The sequence below is a fragment of the Lathamus discolor genome, chromosome 3 (genome assembly GCF_037157495.1).
Source record: "Lathamus discolor isolate bLatDis1 chromosome 3, bLatDis1.hap1, whole genome shotgun sequence".
Taxonomy (NCBI): domain Eukaryota; kingdom Metazoa; phylum Chordata; class Aves; order Psittaciformes; family Psittacidae; genus Lathamus; species Lathamus discolor.
The window spans coordinates 71,935,771-71,961,502 of NC_088886.1; the positions used below are offsets into that span (position 1 = coordinate 71,935,771).

The 25,732-nt window shown below is 43.6% G+C and overlaps 1 protein-coding gene across 5 annotated transcripts in view; it reads left to right on the forward strand.

Annotated features, from left to right (window-relative positions):
- Positions 1 to 25,732, forward strand: part of FN1 (fibronectin 1) — a 55,104-nt gene that overhangs the window by 20,005 nt on the left and 9,367 nt on the right. For 2 of the 5 annotated variants that reach the window (XM_065669737.1, XM_065669736.1), the window contains exons 16-37: positions 613 to 741; positions 859 to 948; positions 1,524 to 1,718; positions 3,105 to 3,377; positions 7,094 to 7,360; positions 8,904 to 8,998; positions 9,335 to 9,503; positions 9,802 to 9,888; positions 10,895 to 11,086; positions 13,421 to 13,693; positions 14,716 to 14,898; positions 15,900 to 15,989; positions 16,551 to 16,820; positions 17,214 to 17,330; positions 17,765 to 17,929; positions 19,209 to 19,364; positions 20,077 to 20,190; positions 21,709 to 21,978; positions 23,848 to 24,035; positions 25,092 to 25,179; positions 25,356 to 25,532; positions 25,638 to 25,727. In XM_065669737.1, coding sequence (XP_065525809.1) covers positions 613 to 741; positions 859 to 948; positions 1,524 to 1,718; positions 3,105 to 3,377; positions 7,094 to 7,360; positions 8,904 to 8,998; positions 9,335 to 9,503; positions 9,802 to 9,888; positions 10,895 to 11,086; positions 13,421 to 13,693; positions 14,716 to 14,898; positions 15,900 to 15,989; positions 16,551 to 16,820; positions 17,214 to 17,330; positions 17,765 to 17,929; positions 19,209 to 19,364; positions 20,077 to 20,190; positions 21,709 to 21,978; positions 23,848 to 24,035; positions 25,092 to 25,179; positions 25,356 to 25,532; positions 25,638 to 25,727 — 3,678 coding nt within the window. The remainder of the gene's footprint in view (positions 1 to 612; positions 742 to 858; positions 949 to 1,523; positions 1,719 to 3,104; positions 3,378 to 7,093; positions 7,361 to 8,903; positions 8,999 to 9,334; positions 9,504 to 9,801; positions 9,889 to 10,894; positions 11,087 to 13,420; positions 13,694 to 14,715; positions 14,899 to 15,899; positions 15,990 to 16,550; positions 16,821 to 17,213; positions 17,331 to 17,764; positions 17,930 to 19,208; positions 19,365 to 20,076; positions 20,191 to 21,708; positions 21,979 to 23,847; positions 24,036 to 25,091; positions 25,180 to 25,355; positions 25,533 to 25,637; positions 25,728 to 25,732) is intronic. The other 3 variants (XM_065669738.1, XM_065669739.1, XM_065669740.1) reach the window with 3 other exon arrangements.

Here is a 25,732-nt window from a genome sequence, read left to right on the forward strand (position 1 = left end):
CTGTGTTGTGAAGCAGATCCTGAGATCATCTGTCTACAGAAAGTGGTTTCCAGGCAAAGTGAAAGGCAATTCCCAGTTCCCCTTAAGATGCTTGGCTTCAATCTGGCCAGTAAGGAGCTGCTTCATGGAGAATTTCCTACATCTGGCATGTAGGTGGACATCTGGGGGAAAGGGAAAGGGGAGAGAAGTTCAGCAACCCTCATAATGTCATTCTTCTCTACTCATGAGTCAGTCTTTCCACATAACCTCTTCATGCGAAAATTTTTCCACAGATTTCTGTATTGAAAATGCATTTTGTGGTATGAAATGACTACTCAGCTGGCATGGCTTAATGGCAGCAGTGTGCAGCTCACATCACCCTGCCATAGCACACATCAAGCCATGCTGTCCTAGGTGTTGTCTGCCTGCTGAGCATGGAGACCTTGTCCAACTCTCCACACAACTTCTCTGATGTGGACTAAAGACACAGTGCAGAACAGATGCTGTTTTATTGCAGGAATACTGTGATTCAGCCCAGATTAAACAGAGCAGTCTCAATTATTTCGTTTGGAGAGAAAGCAAGAAGATGGGTAGAATTGCTAAGGCAGTTTTTTTCTTTCCTGCCTTCCTTAGATCTTCCAAGCACAGCCACTTCTGTCAACATCCCTGACTTGCTTCCTGGTCGCAAGTATATTGTTAATGTCTACCAGATCTCTGAAGAAGGAGAGCAGAATCTGATCCTCTCTACTTCACAGACTACAGGTATGTGTGAGTGGGTGTTGCTGTACTTTGAAAGCTGTTTCTATTGCATGCTGAATAACTTTTTGTTATCTTTTATGCTCACACTTGCTGGACTCTTCTTTTTACTTCCTTAAACAGCTCCTGATGCACCTCCTGATCACACTGTGGAAAGTGTGGATGACACATCAATTGTCATTAGCTGGAGCAGACCACAGGCTCCAATCACAGGTTTGTCTAGTTGGAATGTACCTCTTTTACATTATTGCTAGAATCTGAAATCCAGATAAAAACTAAAAGTATATATATTCTGTAATGTGCAGTGGTTAATAGTCTCTTTTGTGCCAAATAGAATATGTCCTCTAGGACAGAGGGCTAGTGCATAATTCTGACCAGTCTGAGAGACCAGCTGGAAAGCACATGGGCAGTTTAGCATTTGCTTGGTTTCACCGTCTGAACCAAGCAATTCAGGAGGCTGGATGCAAAACAATTCCTTCTGGATTTGTGTTAAATAAAAACAAGCCCCATGACCTTCTCTTTTTATATGTCATCCAGACCACCCCATAACAAGCAAGAGAGCTCCACATGTCAAATGATAATCCAGATCAGGTTATGCTTCGTAAAGCATTCTGCATGTGTGATCTGTAGATGGGGTGTGAGCACAAGCAAGCCATGGGTTCTGCTGAAGTTCAGGACTATTTTGATAAAACCTCAGTAGGAAGATGAGTTTAACTACCTTTTTTTGGCATTCCTTGTGCTTTCTTACTGATCATAGTTGAGGACTGTATGTACTTCTCTTGCTTTAGGCTACAGAATTATCTACACACCCTCTGTGGAAGGCAGCAGCACAGAGCTCAACCTGCCTGACACTGCAACCTCTGTAACGCTCAGTGACTTGATGCCGGGTGTTCAGTACAACATCAGCATCTACGCAGTGGAAGAAAATCAGGAGAGTACTCCTATCTTCATCCAACAGGAAACCACAGGTGTCCCACGCACAGGTAACTGGCAGCATTAAACTCAGTCACTGAGTTTTCTCTTAGCACACAGAGCCAATGACAATGCACGCTCACATTGCTCTAGCTAAATGAATACTTAAATGGACTCAGTTTTAGTTTGTGTCATTGTTGGTGTGTTTCTCAATTGTAAATGTCTGTGGTACTGAAGTTTCGTAGTAAAGCCATAGTAAAGCAACAGTGATGAACTGACACAGTGAAGCCATCACTCTGCATTAATTGGGGTGTAATTCCCAGGGATCAGACTGCAGGCAGATCTTGCATTGTGTCTGTGGAAAAGAGAGATCAGAGTTTCCCGAGTTGTCTTAAGGGGATCCTGATAAGAGATCTTTTTAGGAGCCTGGTATATCATTTTGCCTTCGTACTTGACCTACAGATGCGTAATGTTATGTACTCAGACGCCACAACACAAATCCAAATTGTTCACCTGAGTTATCCCTGTCTTTTCCAGTCCTAACCATTATTTCCATTGCAGTCAGTGGAGATGGGAGATTGCTCAGCACTGACTGATGTGCCAGAATAGCACCATACCATCTAAACTTGAGGCCCCCCACAATTAAAAAACCCTACTGGTTTCAGGATTCTTTAAGTATCCAATTGGGCTGAATAGCCAAACCGAAAGAAAGGATAGTGAAAGACATGAGATCTCATGTGGTAGCAGTGGAATGTGATGGTCCTGCAAGTTGCAAGCATGTGTTTGCAAATGGGAATTTACCAGGAATGAACTCAGCTCAATGTTTTTGTGGTTTGGCATCAGTTTATTTCAAAAATGAGCCTTGGTTAACCTTAGGGCAGTATCAGTTTAATTTGAACATAGGAATTCAAGGCTGCTGTACTGTGGACCAGCACAGAGGGAACTGGATATTGTCTTTGACTGCAAGGGCCAGATCAGCCCCTGTTCTTTTTTAATAATAAAAGATTGATTTTAAGTTAATTATAGATACTGAGAACATGCCATCAGTTTTGAAAACCCTCTTTTAATTTTAAAAGGAGGTTCCTGTTTCCAACTCCTGGAGTATTTTTTTCCCCCCAAGCTTTTGGTTCTGCATATACTTGAATTTCCGTAGCGTATTACATCTGGTCTTTCAGTCCTCTTTCTGTGACAGCAAGATACATTCTATGACTGAGGCATAAAATACATCAAACTATGTAGTGACATTTTGAATTGTAGTCTTCTTGAATATTGGCTGGGAATGTGTGCAAACATGTTTATGGTAAGGTTACCATGACATTCTTAATGTGATACATATTCTTTGGCTAGCCATTACTCAGTCAAAATTAACTGGTTTTTTTTTTTCCATATAAACCTATAGCTTCTCCTGCCAATTGCCAAGGATTCTCTCTAACACTGTTGTGCCACTCTGCTTTCAGATGAAGTTCCTTCACCCAAAGATCTGCAGTTTGTGGAGGTTTCTGATGTCAAGATCACCATCATGTGGACCCCACCACCGAGCCAAGTGTCTGGCTACCGAGTGGAAGTGATCCCTGTCAACCGCCCTGGCCAACATGGCCAGAGACTGCCTGTCACCAGGAGCTCTTTTGCTGAAGTCATTGACTTGCTCCCAGGAACAACCTATCTCTTTAAGATCTTTGCGGTGAGCCAGGGCAGGGAGAGCAAACCTTTGACTGGACAGCAAACAACCAGTAAGTGCTTCGTGCTTTTTTCAACCTTTTTGAATGCCTATTTCTCTGTTGCTTAGAGAAATACATAAGCAGAACACTTAAAGTGCAACAGTTGTAGCCCAGGAGGTATCCCATAACTAGGATGACAGGGATGGGAATTCATTCAGTCAAACAATGATCTCTTCAGCAGATTTATCCTCCTCCAGGGCTTTCCAATGGGAGTTTAACTCTCATGGCACTTTAAAACAATTTCGTATGGCTGGAATTCAACTTTTTTATTACTCACTGAGAATTGATGGGCCCTGCAGTTCTTTACAGCACAGATCACAGCCTCTGATTGCTTTTTTTTTTTTTTCTCTTCGTGAGGATACTTTAGGGCAGATTTCAACATGACTTAAGAGCCTTGCTGAGACTGCTCTGAAAATCCTTATCTCCTTTCTGACAGCTGCATACCTATTTGGCTCCACTGTTAGCAGCAGGAGTTCTGCATGCACATGTAAGGACAAGCCTGATCATTAAAAGGACTGCATTTCAGCTTTGCCAGGTCAGGCCTGGCTTTTCACAGGCTGTCTTACCACCCCAGAAATGTCACTGTTATCCCAGTGGAACCTGGGGAAATGGTTTGCACCAACTTCAATGGACTGTTGACAAGACCCATGGGAGCATATGTTTTTCAGGAAGGGCTTTGCAGGATCTCTCAGAACCCAGCTGTTAGTGATCTACTGGCAGTGCAGCATCCACCAGTGTGAGGCAAGTGACAACCACAGTACACAAACATTAGACATTGATTTTTGCTCTGCAGAAGTGCAGAGAAGAAAGAAGCAGTGGCTGGGCAAGATACAGGCTTTCAGATAGAAGAGGAGTTTAGCATAGGTTTGAGTGGTTATCTCCATTTTTGATCGAAAAGAGACAGATCAGACAGAAGCTGGGAAGTGGTTCACTTGGACAGAGCCTGTTTATTGGGCAGTAGAAGGGTGACTTGGTGTTTGTGGTGTTCTTTGACTGGGTCACATTATTAAAAAGACCAAAATTCAGCTATGGATATCTGCTGCTGCTGTGGCATTTAAGAGAGCAACTCCAGAGAATCCAAGCCAACTCATACAGAGATGAGAGGAAAGGGAAGGAAATGGGATAATCTATGAATATAGCCATGCTGTTAGAGAAATACGACTTACTTACATTCATACAGTCAGGAGCCGTGAATAGTGCCTCTACCTCTTACCATCTCCCTTGACTATGCAGGGAGAATGGGATCCTTATGTTTGTCCTTTGACATAAGTATCTGTGTGAATGCCCTCCCTCCTCTTTCCAGTGAGGCTTTCAAAAGCAAGGATACAGCTTAGGAGACTGGACTCTTTCGGAAGCTTTTAGAACAAGAAGACCTCAGTTCCCAGTTAGATCTATAATTTTAAGGGGTTGTTTTCAGGAGCCTTGGCTATGTGTAGAGCCCTTCTGAAGGTCCGCACACAGAGTTGTACATTGGAGCACAGACGTTTGATTCAGACACCACAGGGCTAGTTACAAATGTCTGGAATCATTTTCCACAGGCTGTGATCATCTGCTTAACTGCTTTGCCTAAACCACATTTCAGAAAGCATTCACATAAATTGCATCCTGTAATCGAAAGTCCTGGGAAACAGAAATCAGTCAGAGTTCCCAAGGAAAACCCTGAAGCAAAAGTCTCTTCCCACGGTGTAAATGTGCTTCTCTTTTTGGCCTTCCGTTAAAAAACAGTCTACAAATAAACTCTGAGTGTGTGTGTGGCTTTTTAGTCTTCCCCTTTTTCCTTTACTATGGGGAGAGGAAGTGATAAAAGCCTAATGGAGCTGGCAAATTAAATTGTGCAGAAAGGAACTGACTGCAGGCTACAAATTGGTGGAAGATAAAAACCTTGTCAGATGAGACTTAGGACAGATGTTAAGTACCAAGAAGCGATAAAGTTGACTCTCAGCCTGTGGGTTGGAGATGGGCCTAAGGAGGGTCACCACTCATCCTTTGTCTGTTAGAACTATCATCTCCTCCATCTTTGCAAGTGGTGTAAGAAGGAAGTCCTATCCTGGTTTTGGCTGGGATAATCTTTTTCCTAGTAGCTGATACAATACTGTGTTTTGGATTTAGTTTGAGAAAACTAGGGAGAGAACAAAAGGGACAAAAACTCCCACTGAATTACTGGGACAGTGAGTAAAACATTAATTTTTATCACAAAAACGTTAGTTACTCAGGGGGAGAAAAAAAAATGGTGGTTTGCCATCAAAAAAGAGCAATTAATTTCAACATAGAATTGGGACCGAGGGAAGGTGGAAAACTTGCCACATAGATGCTATAAACTCTTCGCTGCAGTCCCGCCTGCTGTACAGGACAAATTGCTTAGGTGTCTTTCCCCCTCTGAGCCTCACCTTGTTGCAGCCAAAGGTAGTGACATCTCCACTGTTCACTGGACTCTAGTGTAAGTGCTGAAGAAGCTGTGTTGCTTCAGCCTCCTGTTTATGTAGTTTGCTGGGTTATCAGTTTCAGCAGCTTCCCAGGGGCAGTGATAAAAAGGGGAGGTAGCCTGCTAAGAGCGGTTGCCTGAGTCCCGAGGGAGATATGAGCATGCTTAGAATTGTTGGATAGTCAGTTCCAGGGTGTGATTGTTTTTAAGTAGATCTGGGGACTGGTTTTCTGCTGAAAGTTGCTGACTCTTCTTTATTTTCACATGAAAATGACCAACTTGGGGGTATTTTGTTTTGGGAAGGGATTTTGAGAGGGCAGGGAATAGGGCTGGGCAAGGATTGAAAAGAATAAATCTTCTTAATGAAAAAGGGCTAAAGTTGGGTTTCTGTGCTTATGCTGACAAGTCTGAACTGAGCTGAGTTTTAAAAAATGCTCAGCATTCATGAGAAACTATTGAAATTCCCAAGTGTGGTTGGGTTCATTTGTCTTGCCTCAGCTGTTAGCTTCACTTCTCATGGGATGGCACGTATGGCAACCACCCAAATCAGCACAGCCACGAACATGCAGATCTGCCTCGCCCAGCATATTGCTGGATGGCACTGAGGCATGGATGTAGTAATTTCACATCTATCAACATAAAAAGGACATGGAGCTGTTGGAACAAGTTTAGAGGAGGGCCATGAGGATGATCAGGGGCTGGAGCACCTCCCGTATGAAAACAGGCTGAGAAAGTTGGGGCTGTTCAGCCTGGAGAAGAGAAGGCTGCATGGGGACCTCATAGCAGCCTTCCAGTATCTGAAGGGGGCCTATAGGATGCTGGGGAGGGACTCTTCATCAGGGACTGTAGTGATAGGACAACAAGGAATGGGTTAAAACTGAAACTAGGGAAGTTCAGGTTAGATATAAGGAGGAAGTTCTTTACTGTAAGGGTGGTGAGGCACTGGCACAGGCTGCCCAAAGAAGTGGTAAATGCTCCACCCCTGGCAGTGTTAGAAGCCAGACTGGACAGAGCCTTGGGCAACATGGTGTAATGTGAGGTATCCCTGCCCATGGCGGGGGTTGGAACTATATGATATTAAGGCCCTTTCCAAACCATTCCATGACTCTGTGATTACCAGCTCTGTCCTGGTTCCTACCTTCTGTCTTCCCTACTGTTGCACTCACACCCTGAGTGAGAAATACAGTCTTGACAACCTCATTGTGTACCCATGTTTTTTGCACAGTAATGGACTGCCTTGGAAGTAGGGGTGAAGTACAGATTCAGCTGGGAAATTGATTCCCATTGTGCTTTTTTTGTTCCCCAGAGCTCGATGCCCCCACCAACCTGCGATTTCTCAATACCACGGAGCATTCAGTGTTAGTGTTGTGGATGCGCCCCCGCGCTGTGATCACAGGATACCGGCTGACTGCAGGTCCCACAAGAGGAGGTCAACCAAGGACCTACAATGTAGGACCTTCTGCCACCAAGTACCTTCTCAGGAACTTGCAGCCTGGCACTGAGTACACCGTGTACCTTGTGGCAGTTAAAGATGACTTGCAAAGCGCCAGAGAAACTGGAGTCTTCACAACTTGTAAGTATGATAGGCTCATACTCCTCTTCCTTAACATGCTGGCCCTCCTTCAGAATTTGCGCTGAAAGTGTCTATTGTGAATTGGTTTACAGAAGAAGCCTTTTGAAGTAGCATTCCAGCAGAACAGCTTGGGAAATATTCCTTGTTCTTCTTTCTGAACTATTTGTCAGGATAAAAGAGAGTAATTTGCACTAAAAAGCTTTTAGTAAAATATATTTCAGCTTTTTCGGTCATTAAAGACAAAAGGGAAACTACTAACTACTGGTACTTCAGGTTTTGTTTAACTGAATAACAAAGAAATTTGTTTTTACTTGATCTTTCCAGTTGTTTGGTTTTGGCAAAGAAAAACAAAGAATCAAGGAAAGGAAACAGCAGCCTTAAACTGGGCACGGAATAATTAGTCTGTCATCTGAATAAAGTTGAAAGCAGTCATTTCTCAAGTCCAACCATACCAGCTCAACTGTAGTTACAAAGTTGATACAAACATTGTGTTCCAGCATTTTGCTTCTTTATTTCAGTCACGTGTGCTGCTGGGTTGGAAAAAATATTGAGCAAATTTGGAGTGGAAAAGAAGTTCCATAAGAACCCACATGTACTTATAGAAAGAACAAATACATTCCCTGTTTAAAAAATGATGAAGCCATCATATAAAGTATCAAAATTCAAAGCCATCCAAGCCCAGAACCACATCCTCTTTTCAAAAGAGAATGTGGTTTCTTTTAGAACAATGTGAAAGAGTTCAAACTTCTAATCAGAGTAACACTGTTAACATTGGCAAGATTCTTTTTTTTGCTAACAGACAGCCTTATCTATAAATATTTCTCAATTAAGATATGATTTGGTATCTTAGATGAATAGTGCCTTCAAATTTGGGCTTATTTGAATGAAACCAGTCCAGTTCAAGACTATAGATTAATAAACCAGGTCTTTTCATTGATAGTGATGTCAATGCAGATTAAACTCAGTGGAATTATTCCGAATCATTCTGGGGTACGCAAAGGCTTTGGCTTCTGTATGGTGCTCCTGACTGATATCAATGAGACCACAAATTCCTCATATAGACTTTGAGCTCCTTTTCACTCTGCTGGCTTCAAAGGGATTGAAGCTGTTGATGAGGAATGAGATGGTCCTAGCTGGGACAGCTGGATGACAGACAAGGGTGTAGTGTTCTGCTGATCGACTGGCATATGGTGGGTGAAGGAAAAAAAGCTGGGGTTTGAGGAACTCTTTAGCTATCATGCCAAACCCAATATTCCTCAAATTCTTGGGGTTTGATGCATAGAGGATTCATGAGGCCCAGTTCAATATTTTCCTTTTCCTTAGGAACAACAAAAGCACTGACACTTGTGTACTGGGTCAATCAAACCCAGCAGCAGACAGAAGTCATCTGTCAGACCTCTCCCAAATCACTGGATTTTTAGAAGTAATGTAGTTGAGCACCTGTCACATACCCCTTGCCATTCGGACTGCTGTAGGTCAGGTTCTCTAGCTGTTTGGTACCACCACAGCAGCAAGACTCAAACTCTGTCAATTCACTTCACAGATCAGCCTGCTGGCTCTATTCCTCCTTTTAACACAGAAGTGACTGAGACTTCTATTGTCATCACCTGGACACCTGCCCCAAGGATTGGCTTCAAGGTAGGAGAATTGAAGTCCTGTGTTTCTTTTTTCTCTTGCTTCATTGTGATAGGAAGGACAGATTAAAGCTGTTTACTGTGGACTGCATTGAAGATAGCACAAAGTACAAAACACATGCTGCTTACAGGGGACAGGTCTAGGTCCCAGAGGTCAATGCAAGCATCTCATCTGGGCTTCAGGTTGAGTTCATCAGTGGGACATCTAAAAAAATGCTACAGGGTGAACAGTTGGCATTCAGCATAAGGGCCTATGATACTCATATTGGATAAGTCAGGATGCTGCTAGCTGGAATAGGAGTATTTGAGACTGGAAAGCAAACTTTCTGCTTTTCTGCAGCTGGGTGTGCGCCCAAGTCAAGGTGGAGAGGCTCCTCGGGAGGTCATCTCTGATTCTGGCAGCATTGTGATATCTGGCCTGACCCCTGGAGTGGAGTACACCTACAACCTCACAGTCCTGATGGATGGCCAGGAGAGAGAGACTCCAATCATCAGGAGAGTGACTACACGTACGACACATTTGCTTTTCCACAATTATTCCTTCTTCTACTTGTTTCCCTTGCACTCCCTTGTGCTGTCTTCTGGGAGTCAGTTCGAGTCTTTTCCTCCTGTCATGGTTTGGAGGGTGTTTTTCTTTTTGATGCATAGGTGACAGTAGCACTAGCTTATGCAATGCAGGGTCACAACTTGAGAAGAGTATTTTTAAGTCATTTTGAAGGGTGAGGATAAAAGGTAGGTAGAAGGGATGTGAGGGAGCTAGCATGATTCTCAGTGCCACAAATGACCCATTTATCTTAATGCTTGCAGCATTGTCTCCACCAACCAACCTGCGCCTGGAGCCCAATCCTGATACTGGGATCCTGATAGTCTCCTGGGATAGAAGCACAACTCCAGGTAACTATGTCAACTCACGCTATGCTCGAACCTTCTGTTGTGTCAGAATGCCAGCATTTGTTCTGTGGTGACCTGCAAGTCATTAAGGAGACTTTGATGGGAAGCATGCTGTAATTTAAGGAAAAATTTACATGTTTTTGAATATAGTAAGGATGTGATGCGGTTCTGGGCAATATGATCTAGTTGAAGATGTCCATGATCATTCATAGAATCATAGAATCATAGAATAGTTAGGGTTGGAAAGGACCTCAAGATCATCTAGTTCCAACACTCCTGCCATGGACAGGGACACCTCACACTAAACCATCCCACCCAAGGCTTCATCCAACCTGGCCTTGAACACCGCCAGGGATGGAGCACTCACAACCTCCCTGGGCAACCCATTCCAGTGTCTCACCACCCTGACAGGAAAGAATTTCCTCCTTATATCCAATCTAAACTTCCCCTGTTTAAGTTTTAACCTGTTACCCCTTGTCCTGTCGATACAGTCCCTGACAAAGAGTCCCTCCCCAGCATCCCTATAGGCATTGCAGTGGGTTGGACTAGATGAGCTTTGAAGTTCCAACCCCCTGCCACGGGGTGCCTTCCACTAGAGCAGGTTGCTCCAAGCCTCCTCCAACCTGGCCTTGAACACTGCCAGGGATGAGGCAGCCACAGCTTCTCGGGGCACCCTGTGCCAGCACCTCAGCACCCTCACAGGGAAGGGCTGCCTAAGAGCTCATCTCAATCTCTCCTCTAGTTAATAGTCAAGTTAAAACTATTCCCCCCTGTCCTATCACTACATGCCCTTGTAAAAAGTCTCTCTCCAGATTTCCTATAGGCCTCTAGGTATTGCAAGACTGCTCTAAGGTCTCCCTTGAGCATTCTCTTCTCCAGGCTGAATAAGCCCATCTCTCTCAGCCTGTCTTTACACAGAATGTAATGTTTGCTTCAGTTGTTTATACTGAGACCTAATGTAAATAAATACATCATGAGATTACTGCATACTGGTATATCTGTATTTCAGGCATCAGTGGGTACCGAGTGACCACTTCTCCTACCAATGGGCAGCAGGGCTCTACATTGGAGGAAGTAGTAGGTGCAGATCAGACCACCTGCACCTTTGAAAACCTAAACCCTGGTGTGGAGTACAATGTCAGCGTTTACTCAGTCAAGGACGACCAGGAGAGTATCCCCATCTCTGAAACCATCACACAAGGTAATGAAAGGATGAGCATCAGTTTTAGCTACTCAAAGTCAAGTTGCTGAGCCCAAGAGCTCTATATTGCAGAACTCAAGTGTTAGTCTGATGACAGAGGGCTTATATATAGTCTTAAGAAGCAGAATAGCCATCTACCAGCATGTGACAGAGCAGTTTTTATACCCATTTACTTCTCTGCATGGGCAGCCTACATTGTCTGTCAACAGGGTGGTGCTAAAGAGATGTGTCTGTTTTATCAGCACACTGGGCTGGAATGCAACAGAGATTTAACTTGGCTCTGAAGTGCCCTAACATCTGGAGTACAGCAGGTGGGAAAAGGAAGTAGGTGAAGAGAGATAAGAGTGGGAAGCAGCACAGGAGAAATTTTGACAGCAAAAATGGTGGAAGATCACTTCAGCACAATGCAGAAGAAAACCAAGATTGAAAGGTCCATCACTGTAGCACTTCTGGGACACAAAGTGGTGTGTGCCACCTCACATCACATGCTGTGATGATTGCAGAAACCACCTTTGTAGCCACAGTAGCAAAATTAATATGCATCTCCCCAAATGGTTTAATTTCATTTTCCTTTGTGAGGGCTTTGTTTGTTTGTTTGTTTTTGGTTCTGCTCAGCCCTGAAATGATGCCAGCTACTGTGTTTGCTTGCTCTTATAACACTGCTTTAAAATTTCTATGCTTCACTGAAGTGCTGTATGCTCCCTGGGGGGGAACTAATACTGTGATACTGCATAATTAAAGCAGTAATAGGTTTGGCCTTTTACCATCTTCTGATGGGGGAAAGCTAAGGATGTATGTCTCTGGCTTTTAGCACTCTGCAGGTGATATGGTACATGCATTCCATGTGGATAAACAATGATTTTACAGAAAACTGGCAATTTTTTTGCATCTCTTCTGTAAAATCTTTCCATAGAAGGACATTAAAATGGAAATAACCACTGTTATTAAAGCCAGTCTTCTGAAATATTACTGTCCCATAATTCCTTTTGAAGTTAACTTACAATAATCCAACAGAATGGATACTGAGTCATGCATCCTTGACTCACCTTTGGGTGTCTGATCCTGAGTGAGGAAGAGGACGCATAAGCTCACCCTGCTAAAGTTACACATCCAAATCTTGTGGTTCAAATCAATACCAGTCTATTGACTTGAGCAACGGAGGGTTTGGCCATTGTCAATTAAAGAGGCATCTAACTTTCCTTGCTCCCTGCCCAATTCTGTTGGTCCTAACACGCAGGAAAAGAACAGCTTTGCTAACAGGAGTAACATGGATAAATTATGAATAAATAAAATAGTCACAGCTGTGCTTGTTTGCCATACAGAAATTTAGACAATAGCTAGGTTATGAAAGAGGATCCTTGCTCCGTGCTCAGTTCAGAGATTTTGAACAATTTAGCCAACAAATCAAGTCAGCCTGTTGGCCACATCATGTGCTGGGCATAACCTCTGAATATGGGGACATTGTCACTTACAGAAGTCTTTCCATCTAATGTTTATTTGAAACCATTTGCCATCTCTCTGAGGAAGTATTTAATTATTCACTGTGCCATATAATCTGGTTTTACACATATATTGCAGCAGTCAGTGGGAAGTAGAATGTAAGGAATTCTGGGCCAGATCCTCAAACTGTTACAGGGATTTGAGACTTTTTCCCCAAGCCCAGTGTGAATAGTTCAGGTAGTGGATGATCTACCCTGAAGCTTTGTGATGGTTCTCAGCAGCTGAGGGTGAAATCTGATTTAACCCTTTCAAATAGATGGATATTTTTTATGGTCCCAATGATAAAAGTTAGACTTGCCATTTGAACAAGACAGAAATTCTAGAGGGTAAATCAACAATTGTTTCAGTTCAGTTGTTTTATTTATGACTTTAATAGACTTTGATCTCTTGTTTTCTACCTGTACACAGAAAAAAAATGAGGTGTGTTTCCTGCTTCTGTTTTCATCGGAAAAGAGTGGTCATTATGGCTTATTGTTGCTCAAAGTAAATTTGTTGCAAATTAAGTGCCTCTTACAGGTTTTCATGAAAATCAGGTGTCTAAACTAGCAATGCATTGTCTCAGAGGGTTGGAGTTTCAGCTTCTGTCTGCTCAGGGAGGCAGTTGGAGACTGCATTGAAGGGCACAGTATAAAAAAGAAGAAAAAAAATCCCACAAACCAAAAGCCACCAAAACCTTCCCCTTTTCCCCCAAACCCCACGAGAAATTCTGCATATCGCCACAATTGCTTCTAATGTGCTGTCAATGTTGAGTGATGAACACTGCTTTTTTTCTCCCTTATCTTTCTTTTGCCTCTGTATGTCTTTGCCTTTCCCATTTGCTCTTTAACTCATTAGAGGTGCCCCAACTCACTGACCTAAGCTTTGTTGACATAACTGACTCAAGCATCGGCCTGAGGTGGACCCCGTTAAATGCCTCCACCATTATTGGCTACCGCATCACAGTAGTTGCGGCAGGAGAGAGTGTCCCTATTTTTGAAGACTTTGTGGACTCCTCAGTAGGATACTACACAGTGACAGGCTTGGAGCCGGGCATTGATTACGACATCAGTGTAATCACACTCATTAATGGCGGAGAGAGCGCCCCTACCACTCTGACACAGCAAACGGGTGAATCTTGCAAACTTGTGTGTTTCGTGATGCGGACGGTGTTTCATGCTGTCACTGGCTGTCAGGAGGACGGGGCTTTGTCCAAAGAGGAATCGAGCCACTCACTGCAGGGAAGCCAGCAAGATCCAGCTTGCTCCTTTTGCTAAATGCAACTGGGGATGGATAGGTGCTATTTCCAATTTGAGGTGTTTTAACACTGTGAATGGCTGCAGACTTGTCAGACACATTCACTGTCTGCTGTTCAGATTTCTGGGATCCCGTTGGAATCAAGAGCCTGAAACATGAGCTGTATATTTACCAGACTATGAAACTGTGATTCCCCAAAGTAAGCTTGCGAAGGGTGGAGCTGTTCAGCAGACCCCCTGCAGTCTTGATAGCTATTTGAGCTTCCAGCAGCTTGTTTCAGTGGTGGCTCCACTCTTTCCACAACACCCCAAAGGATGCAGGTGAAATGGAATGGCCACTCCCTGTGTACAAGCCAGTGACAGCCATGCCATGCCGTCAAAGGTGTCTCTAGTGCATGAGCAGAAGGCAAGCTGAAAACTGGTTCTTGCATGAAATCCTAGTCTGGTTGAGGCTGTAAATCCTTTGACATGAGTAGAAGTAGAGCTATAGGAAATTAGTGATGTACCTTCTCCTCTCCTATGTGTGCATGTATGAATTCTAGATGAGATGACTTTTCCATCTGTAAGCTGCTGTATGGTGACTTTAAACCTCTCTTGGGTCCACATCTGTAATATGAAATGTAGCTGCAAGAAGCATGTTACTTGAACGTGCTACCTTGTTCTAAAATTAGCCCCACAGGGTGTATTTCAAGTATCAGGAATTGCCAAGAGGTTAAAGGAGCCTGACAGTAGTACAGACATATTTTTAACTGTAGTAGAACCAAACGTAGTTTAGAAGTCTGTTTGCATGGATATGACCCAGTAGTTCGTTATGCATGAGATGCTGATTCCCTGAACGTACATCTTGATCAGCTTTTATGAATCACAGAACTAAGAGATCTGTTCTTTGTCACATAGCTGTGCCTCCTCCCACTGATCTCCGCTTCACTAATGTGGGGCCTGATACTATGAGAGTGACTTGGACTGCACCAACTTCCATCGTGCTGAGCAGCTTCTTGGTGCGCTACTCACCTGTGAAGAAGGACGAAGATGTTGCAGAGCTGACAATTTCACCCTCAGATAATATGGTGATCTTAACAAGTAAGTAGGTTACCTACAAATAAATATAAAGAGGCCCCTTATACATCACATAAGATGGAGCAAAAAAAAAATTGCTTACTGTAAGTACAACTGGCCAAATTCGCAGCTGATCTAAGCTAATGTTGAAGTAGCCTCCTACTAACTCACACTAAATGGGGTTTGGCCACGTGCTTTACCCAAGTTAAAGGCAAACTGCAGGGACATTTTTTCCTATCAATCCAAGGACAGTAATGAATCAGGCTGTGGGTCAATTGCATTGATTTGCAGCCTGGTTAGGTATTAAGAGTAAATACTTATTACTCACCTGGTTTGCCAGAAATGTCAAGGACTTGCAGTGCAGAGGCTCAGGGTGGATCAGAATGCGCAAAAGGTCATTACTCCTTTAGCTTTGTATGCTTGGGACCAGAAAATAAACACTGTTTGTAACCTTACAGTACATGGCAACAGAACATTGGGCATTTTCCAAAAGCTGACATTAATTTTTGCTGGTGCAAAAGCTCCAGCTTTTGCATTTGAAGTCTCTTTTTTTATCCATCCTAGAATCAGGTAGGTTGAGTTGAGTGAGAGACAATACCCACTTTCAAAATAAGAGGCCAGATCTGAAGCTTATCTGAGTTAGAATAGCTGTTTTGGAAATCCTTGGCCCTATTCCACTTTATATCAGCTAGAGCTTTGGCTTGGTGCATAACTAAACTACTAGATAACTAGAGGGGACCTTGTAGAAAACTAGTTGCTTCTAGCCTGTCTCCACAAACTAATGAAGCAATGATATAGGATACCATGCTCCTTTGTGCTAAAACATTGTAAGCAACCATAATGCCACAAAAAGAACTGATTTACATTTTTGTCTGTCATGGAGGCTCAGATCTTCTATCAAGTCAAACATGAATCTCTCCCTTAAGAAACACAGTTAAAATTGCGTAGGCTGAATGACTTCTAGCTATTAGTAAAGAAAGATATCTGAATTCCTGTACTTGAATTTGTGTCCTTAAATTCCACAGATCTGCTTCCTGGTACTGAATATCTGGTGAGAGTCTACAGTGTTTCTGAGCAACATGAAAGTGCACCTTTGACAGGAATCCATAAAACAGGTACTTAGACGCACGCTGAGACACATGTAAGATTAACGCCATCCAGTAAGCATTCATTTATGGGACTTTGTTGCTTGCTCTTGTGTATTGCCACCTCGGTGGTGGGTCACCGGCTAGATGTCAAAGAGCAAGGCAGATGAAACTCTTGGGAAACACTAGCAAGTTTTGCATTTCTTTATGCCTGAGGGCCAGAACTTCTGTTGCTTTTAAATAGAGCCCCCAGTGTGAATGTACTTACGGTGTCTGCCTGAGAACCAGCCAGGCAGAGTCTGTCATATCTATCACTCAGTATTTTGTGTTTCATAACTGTGTAATGGAGCATGCTCATGTGCATTGTTTATGCTGTGTTGTCTGTGTGTGCCATACTTCCTTTCACTACAGTTGTGTTTCAGTGCTTATCTCCCTTTGATCACTAACACATATTTATTTGGTTCTATGGCTAACTAGCATTTAGCTTAGGATCTGGTAGTGCTGCAGTATTGAGCTTAATGAAATATATTAGTGATCATGATGACCAGCAGTTTGGCTGAACTCAGTCTCTTATCTCTTTGAAATACTCAGCTCTTGATTCCCCAACTGGCCTTGACTTCTCGGATATAACTGCTAACTCCTTCACCGTGCACTGGATTGCTCCTCGTGCAACCATTACAGGCTACAAAATCCGGCATCACCCAGAGCATGGTGGTGGCAGACCCAAGGAGGACCGCGTGCCCCCCTCAAGGAACTCCATCACCCTTACGAACCTGCTTCCAGGGACTGAGTACGTGGTCAGCATCATTGCCGTCAATGGCAGAGAGGAGAGCTTGCCCTTGGTTGGCCAACAAACAACAGGTAAGCCTTGAGAGAGCACTGGCTAAAAGTTGCTGTGAGGATTTTTGGTGTCCTCTAGCAAAGTAGTTGCTGTTGAGCCAGATATTCCCTACCAGCTAGTGAAACTTTGCTTATGAGGAAGTGTTTATGATACTGATGTAGGGCCTTATTTAGAAAATTGTGAGAAACTATGCTACTTTCAGATCAAGTTGGATGTCTTTAGGGCCAGCAGACTTTCTTCATTGAATCTAGTGCAGTATTGGATGGATTTTAACCAGATACATCACTTGTAGAGGTGTGTGCACTGGGCTAAAAGTAAGGGGGATGAGTAGCAGAGGAGCACAGTATGATAGGTGGAATATGTAACTGGTGTATGTTAACAGCATTTAAACCCTCTCAATTCTCTGTTTCTAGTGTCTGATGTTCCAAGGGACCTGGAAGTGACCCCCACCAGCCCAACCAGCCTCGTGATTTCCTGGGATGCTCCTGCAGTGACAGTCAGATACTACCGAATCACTTATGGTGAAACAGGTGAGGCTAGGCTGCTGTGGCCAATCACAGAACAGAAACTCTATTCTGAGGCCATTAGAAAGCCACAGCAAATAGCAAAGGCAGGTTCGACTGTAGCAGACAAAAACCTCTTGTATCTGAGATTCTTGCAGCATATTTAAAGAAGACTGTAAAATGTAAGTGTTGTTTGTTTTTAAAGGAGAGCAAATCACTTTTTGTCTACCAAAAAGAAAGAGTATCTGGAGAGTTCCAGACATTTAGAAGTAGTTCTCTGTACATATTTCATTCTTTTCTTTGGATTGGTCTGAAAAAGACTTTGACCTAACAACCATTGAAATCAACAGGGTTCTGTCTTCAAAGAATGATGCATATAGGATTGTCCTGGTTTTGGTAATGATTTAAAATGTAGAATTTAGAGATTCATTACATTTCTTTTTCCACCCAACCCTTCTTAGGTGGAAGCAGCCCTGTGCAGGAGTTTACAGTGCCTGGCACTATGTCTACTGCTACCATCACTGGCCTCAAACCTGGTGTAGACTACACCATTACCGTGTATGCCGTAACTGGCCGTGGAGACAGCCCTGCCAGTAGCAAGCCAGTCACTGTCACCTACAAAACAGGTGAGACCTGTTTAAACAAAACAAAACACACAACCCCCCCTACAGCCTATGTTCAATTATCCCCATAATATTTTTATCACTGATCCCTGGTTTCTTTTACAAGTTGTGGGCTATGTTGTAAGCCCATCACTTTCAGTGGAGCTGTGTATCATAGAATCATAGAAGAGTTAGTGTTGGAAAGGACCTTAAGATCATCTAGTTCCAACCCCCCTGCCATGGGCAGGGACACCTCACACTAAACCATGTCACATAAGGCTCTGTCCAACCTGGCCTTGAACACTGCCAGGGATGGAGCATTCACAACTTCCCTGGGCAACCCATTCCAGTGCCTCACCACCCTTACATTAAAGAACCTCCTCCTTATATCCAGTCTAAATTTCCCCTGTTTAAGTTTTAACCTGTTACCCCTTCTCCTATCACTACAGTCCCTAATGAATAGTCCCTCTCCAGCATCCTTGTAGCCCCCTTTAGATCCTGGAAGGCTGCTCTAAGGTCTCCACACAGCCTTCTCTTCTCCAGGCTGAACAGCCCCAACTCTCTCAGCCTGACTTTGTATGGGAGGTGCTCCAGTCCCCTGATCATCCTCGTAGCCTCCTCTGGACTTGTTCCAACAGCTCCATGTCCTTTTTATGTTGAGGACACCAGAACTGTACACAGTGCTCCAAGTGAGGTCTCACGAGTAGAGGGGCAGGATCACCTCCTTCAACCTGCTTATATTATGGTGCCCCAGCATGATAATGACATGACACAGAAGGGGATCTTCTGTGGACTTGAATTTTTGGTGGAGAGACACCCTGTGGAGTCCTGGTGGGGATACAAGCAATATTTGACTGCTGATTTCAGAGCGGAAATCCTGTTGGGCTCTCGTATCATGGGACCAATCTTGGCTTAACTAACTCTGGTGCTTGAGGCACACTGTCATATTATGTGATCCTGATGAAACCTGGCTTTCTAATGCCAGGACTGTTATCATCTCCCTCCTCATCTGGATACAGCCTAATCCTACTCCTTCTGTAGCTGCGGATAAAGGCATTTAGTGTCCTTTAAAACAACAAAAATCCCCAGCTAATATTGATATGAAGTCAGTCACCCACACATCTTGGTTAAGGCTTTTTTGCTCCGGGCTATTGTGAGGAATAAATAAGTAGCAACATGTGTTTGCTGTTCCAAGAAGCACAGCTAGAAAAGGAAGAGCAGACTAAAATTCAGAAAGGAGGCAAGAGTCGGGGGAGGGCTCCCTGTACCAACATACTCAAAAAACCCTTTTTTTGTTGCCCAGAAATAGACACACCATCCCAGATGCAAGTTACCGACGTCCAGGACAACAGTATCAGCATCAGATGGCTTCCTTCGACATCCCCAGTCACAGGATATCGTGTGACAGCTGTCCCCAAGAAAGGACATGGGCCCACAAAAACTAAAAATGTCCCTGCAGGTAAGAGCAAGATCTGTAAAGAATGAAAGATGTGGCCACCAGAATCAGCACTATCAGGCACTAGGCATATGCTTGAAGCTCAAACCCTGCTGACTTCAGTCGGGTCTCATTCAGGAGAAGCTAGGACAAATTTTTTCCGTGAAAGCTTTGCATACTGCAAAGGTTTGCTTTGGAACCCTCAGTGTCTCTGAAAGGCACCTGGATTTCAAAGAAATGCCATTGGATTTTCTAGCATCCAGCAAAACGTCCTCTGAAATCCTTCTGAAGGTCCCATAATGTGGCCCTTGCTCATAGCATGGACTCAGTCACACAGGCTGCAGGCTTGGCCTCATTACCATAGAGCTTGCCAAGTCAGCTCTCAGGTTGCTCTCAAGAACACAGTGCGTTTTGTAGGATCAGCAGTGATTAGCACTCTAGGGATGCAGTTGGGTTAATGGTCAGACTTAGCCCAGAAAATGATGAAAGCTGGTCTTGCTTTATTTTTTCTACTGTGCTGACCTGCCCTTTCAGCTGGGGGACCTTCAAACAGGTACAAATTGCAGATGCCACGTTGTGCACTGCCAGAGAAGCATAGTACAAGCAAAAGGCAAACTTGATATGTCAATCCCATCTTGTTTAATGATGTTTATTCATGGTATGGCTTATACAGGCCCTTCATTCAAGGCTACTTAGAGGCCAACTCTGATGGACTAATGTTGTTCTTTCCTGCCAGATCAAACACAAGTCACTATTGAAGGTCTGCAGCCCACAGTTGAGTACATGGTCAGTGTCTACGCTCAGAATCAGAATGGAGAGAGCCTCCCCTTGGTAGAGACAGCTGTCACCAGTATGTATTTCACTTCACGGTAACAAAATGAGTGTTATCTATTGATGTCTACCATGCAGTATCACATTCCCAGTGAAAGCAAGGGGCAGCTCCCTAGTCTCCAGGAGAATGCAAAGTGGTCTCTGCCCTGTGATAAGTACCATGCACCTAAATTGCAGATGCTAGTAAAAAATGCAGTGTCCTTACCTCAAACAGTGGCAAAATGCAGTTCCTCACCCCCTCAAAATGCTGTGCTTCTGATTTTCTTTCACTAAAGCCACAAAGTCTTTTGGAGTTTTGTTTGCCATCAGCCAATCATCAGTGGGAAAAAATGTGCAAAGATCTTTCTGGAGCTAGGTGGCAAAGGTGATTACTGGTTACAAAGAGAAGGCAAGAGGGAACATGTAACTCAGAGGGTTATCCCTGATGTCAAGTGCCTTTTTCAGGGACACCTTTGAGATAGGGATTTTGATGCATGTTATTCCCTTGCTCGGGCTTGTATTCAACACCACAGCTCAGCCCCGATACTTACAGAATTGTCCTAAAGACAAGGGGAGCTTGGGAATAGGGTCCACATCAATTTCAAATAAACAAATTCTTGGACAAAAATCACCTTTGCCAACTAGAAGATGAACTAATATAACATGGCAAATAAAAGAGTTGAAATCCTGTAGAAAACCATAATTTGGATCCAATATAAAAATGATATGCCAGATCCTCACCTTTTGTGTAAAATGGGTATAGCTCCGTGGCAGCCACTCCTGTGGATCAAGGCTCGCTCATCTTGCTGTCCAGCACTGAGCTCCCACCTTGCTAGGAAAAGCTGATGAACTGATCGAAGTAGGAAGCGTGCATATCACCCAGTTGCACCTATGGACATTCCCTGTGCACTCAGTATGAAGCTAAAAAGTTTGTTTCTAACTGATTTGAAACTATAATATACTGAGTAATTTGCTTTCTTGATGAGTGTGTTAATTGGATATTAATTTATGAAAGAAAACAGCGGGACTGATTCTCCTCAGACTGGCACTTTGCACAGCAGCTTACAATAGTGAAAAGCAAATGCAGCATGAATCCAAACTTCCCAAGGCAGGTGGGTTGACTGGTGACCTTTAGCACTAGGAACCAGTTACTGGCTCTGATGGTAGAAACAGGGCTTAAAATTCCCACTTCCTTTTTTTCTCTTGACCACTTGAAGGTAGCTTAATGCTGCAAGAGTTGTTTGAAAGGGGTTTAGTGCTAATAGCATTCATATACAGGTAAGGACTGGCAGTCTGGCTGCTTTGAAAGTATTAATGCAAGTGCTTTTTGTTTCACTAAGGCCAAGGTAGCCTTCCTGCTGGCTGGCACTTGCAGGCTCTCAGCCTCACTCATCACAGTGTAAGCATGTGTGCAAGGTGCAGCACAGAGGAGAATCAAGTCCCCCCACTCCTGCGCAAAACCGAAAACTGCTTTGCATGTAATAGAAGTGCTTTTTATTTTCCTCACCCACAATCTGCTTTATATCACATAACCTCTTCCCGTTAATTTGCCTAACAGACATTGACCGCCCTAAAGGACTAACATTCACTGAGGTGGATGTTGATTCCATCAAAATTGCTTGGGAAAGCCCCCAGGGGCAAGTCACCAGGTACAGGGTGACCTACTCAAGCCCTGAGGATGGAATCCATGAGCTATTGCCGGCCCCAGGTGGCGAAGAAGACACTGCTGAGCTGCATGGCCTCAGGCCAGGTTCTGAGTACACTATCAATATCGTTGCCATATACGATGACATGGAGAGCCTGCCCCTCACTGGGACCCAGTCCACAGGTACACCTTTAACTACACCACCCAGTAGGCCATGGCAGCAGTGGCTTCTGCCCTGTTGGGTAAAGTGCGCTTCCATGCGCAACTCTGTGCCGGGGAAGCCCCAGGGGCAGCTGAGGGGATGTGATTGCTCTTGAGAGATGGCTTAGTTGGTGCTGGAGAGCTGGCTGCCAGCAAATTCAGCCTACATGCACATTAGGGAAGTTAGGGAATGCAGGAAAGATTGGCAGGATTGAAGGAGCAGATTCTAGAGGAAGAAAGAATGTCACTTCATAGCCTTCTCTTCGTCCTCAAGTGGACCAGTAATGTCCAGTCCCTACTCACAAAGCCTAATTAATGGTGAACCACCCTCTCACAATGCTCTTGTCTTGTCTTTAGGATGTGGGGCACCTGCAAGCAGAAGCAGTTACCAATAACAAAAGATCAGGGCAGCTTTCATTCCCCAGGGTCCTCACTGTTGGGTAAAGCAAAAGATGAGCATGAAGGGCTAGGAGACTGCCTAACCCTTAGGTCTCAGAGATCCTTCACTGGCATTGCCCTAAGGACTACAGCCCCCGTGCATGCCCATGCCTCTGCTCACATCACCTCCAAAAGGAAAGGACATACTTCCAATCAGGAGAGTCCCTTATGTGCCAGTCTCATCCAACTCCATGTAGAATACATTTCAAATTTCTTTGTCAAAAAAGGAAAAGGAAGCTGATAAAATTATTTCCAGCAATATGGAATCCATTGCAGATCTTTCAGCATTACCAGACATGTCTTTATGGCAAAGGTAGCACCTCTGTAATAAAGGCCTTCTATTCATTTGTGGTTGAAAAGTTAGCACTATAATTCCAGGGGTGTAATGAAGACAGTGATTCCTAGTGTACAGATTGTTATGCTAAACTGAACATAAGTGCTATAATGATTGAAACACCTGACTGACTACCTGCCAGAAATGCAGATATAGTAATTTTTAAAACCTTTGTTTTTAAGTTTTTTGGGCTCTTTTGTGGGCTCTTCAAAAGCGTATCTGAAGTCATTCGAGACTTTCCATTGACTCTCTTGAGCTTTAGATTGAGCTTTGAGCAAAGCAACAAGGAAGAATTACCTTATATTTCCACTTTATAAAATCAGAGAACTTCACAGCAACATGCTAATAGTGGGCATTATGGTAACAGTTTATATTTCCCTTGTTTACAGCACCAGGATAACCAACAGTAAGGCAGGAAAATGTTTCAATGGATGCTCCTTTTTATGTAAACATTTGTTTTTAAAGACATCAATCAGATGTGCTTGCTCATGAACAGGCTCTTGTGTGATGAGCCTTATGGGCACCATAGCTCTGCTTTTCCGTTGCCTTGCTCTCTGTGTAGTTATTTACACTTGTGTAAGTGGCTGTAAAATGCTTCCCCTTTGCATTTGCAGTATTTTTATATTCTCTTTGCAATTCCTGAGCCTGCTTCCTACTTACTTTTGTAAATCATCCATCCTATGTTAGAAATGAACAGAAACAAGCAAGTGAAGCAGGACTGAAACTATTGGCTGTGTGACGAAAAGCAGAATTAAACCAGACTGGCCTACTGCAGATTTAAGCACCTCCCAAAGCCTTCACCTTGTATCACAGCAAGTGTTGTTACTCAGCTAACTTCAGGGCTGAAGCATCAAGATCTCCTTATTATTTCTGCTGAAAAGTATTACTGTAGATTTGAGCACCTCTTCCTGAATTCCTTGTCCCCTTGCACGGAGCTTTATGCCTGTGTCTGCAGAAGACACACCACTTTTCTGTCCATCTATTTTGAGCCTAAACCTGTCTCATGTTTAGGACAAAATATTGTTTTATCCAGGATGGTTTTCTTTAAACTAACCATGTGCCAATATGGATTTTTGCAGCAATTCCACCTCCAACAAACCTGAAGTTTACTCAGGTGACTCCCACCAGTCTTACTGTCAACTGGAATGCACCAAACGTTCGCCTCACTGGCTACCGAGTCAGAGTGAACCCCAAAGAAAAGACTGGTCCTATGAAAGAAATCAACCTTTCTCCAGACAGTACATCTGCTGTCGTGTCTGGATTAATGGTAACTCTTTTCTCTGTGTAATGCAGACCATGTTAGGAAAACCTGTGGCAATTTCAGATTCCTGGGTCAGGAACATGACTAGGTCACTCCAGCTCCTAAGGGTCTGACTGAGTTTGAAGCTGATGGCTAGTCTAACTATATGCTACCATAGCTTTTAAAAGGCAAGGAGTTGGCCTGCTGAATCTGCATTCTTTTCCCTTCCTCATTGAGCCCAGACAGACTGGATGCCTTAATCAGATGGAAATTATCAGGTTCACAATCAACAGTAACCCAGTAAAATACTTTTACTCATCTTTCACAAAAGAGGTCAGATAAACTGATCTAATGCAGAAGTTTTCAAGCTGTGATACGGGAGCTCTGGCAGCCTTTTGCCTATTTTTAAGACATCTGTAAAATGTAAGTACAAAATGCAAGTCTTTTGTGAGTAGGCTTAAATTTGCTATATAGCCATCTTCTCCACTGGAAACATTTCAGAAGTTCCTGAACTGGAAAAAGCTGAAAAACACTGCTTTTACAGTTCCTGCTATCTTAAAAAGCTACTGATCTGTTTTTAAGGAGTTCTATGAATCATTTTCAAAAATGAGCCTAAAAAACATTCTTCTCTAAGTGGACTCCTGGTCTGATGCAGACAAGGATGAAAGACCATGCTGTAACTTCCACCATTCTCTTCACAGCAAGAACGCCTTATCATAGCAAATGGCATCCATTAACCCCAGGATAAACAGGAGGTAAAGTAGGTTTTTCCGGAGAATCAGCTTTGAAGCAGATTCCAAAATGAGAGATGACAAATAAGCTTCTTCCAGGATTTCGTCTGCTCTTGTGTGTGCATATGTGCACTACTGGTGTTATCAACAAGGCCCATGTCTACTCTTTTGTTACAGCTGGAAATAATTAGAATTATCCCATCAATCCCTCACTGATTTCAGTCATTTTAAGGTTTCACACTTCAGTGACTGGTGATAGAAAAACGTGACTCTGCCATACACTGAATGAGGGCAGGAGTATTTCCTGCTGTGCCAGCTCCTTCTGATAACATGGTGTAACTGTCCATTCTAGGTAGCAACCAAGTATGAAGTGAGTGTGTATGCCCTGAAGGACTCCCTGACCAGCCGACCAGCCCAAGGGGTGGTCACCACTCTTGAAAGTAAGTAGTGATCCTTTCACAAATGACCAGTTGGTACTGTGCTGGGTGCAGAGGCTGAGATCCTACTGTGTCAGAAGTAGGGCTCTATATAAACCTCCAGCAAAGGCTTTCACAAACACTTGGTGAGATTCAGAGTCCCCAGTGTCCTGACAGGAGACCTTTTTCTTCTGGTGCAGATGTTAGTCCCCCTCGCAGGGCTCGTGTGACAGATGCCACTGAGACAACCATCACCATAACCTGGAGAACCAAGACTGAGACCATCACTGGCTTCCAAATTGATGCTGTCCCAGCGAGTGGGCAGAACCCCATTCAAAGGACCATCAGCCCTGATGTTAGGACATACACTATTACTGGTAAGTAAGTAGCTTCTGCAGGTACAGGTGCTTCCAGGGTCATATCAGGAGGTACACTGAATTCTTCCTCAGATTACTAACATTTATGTTTCAACTTCATTTTAGGCTTACAGCCTGGCAATGACTACAAGATCTACCTTTACACTCTGAATGAGAATGCACGCAGTTCCCCAGTAGTGATTGATGCCTCCACTGGTAAG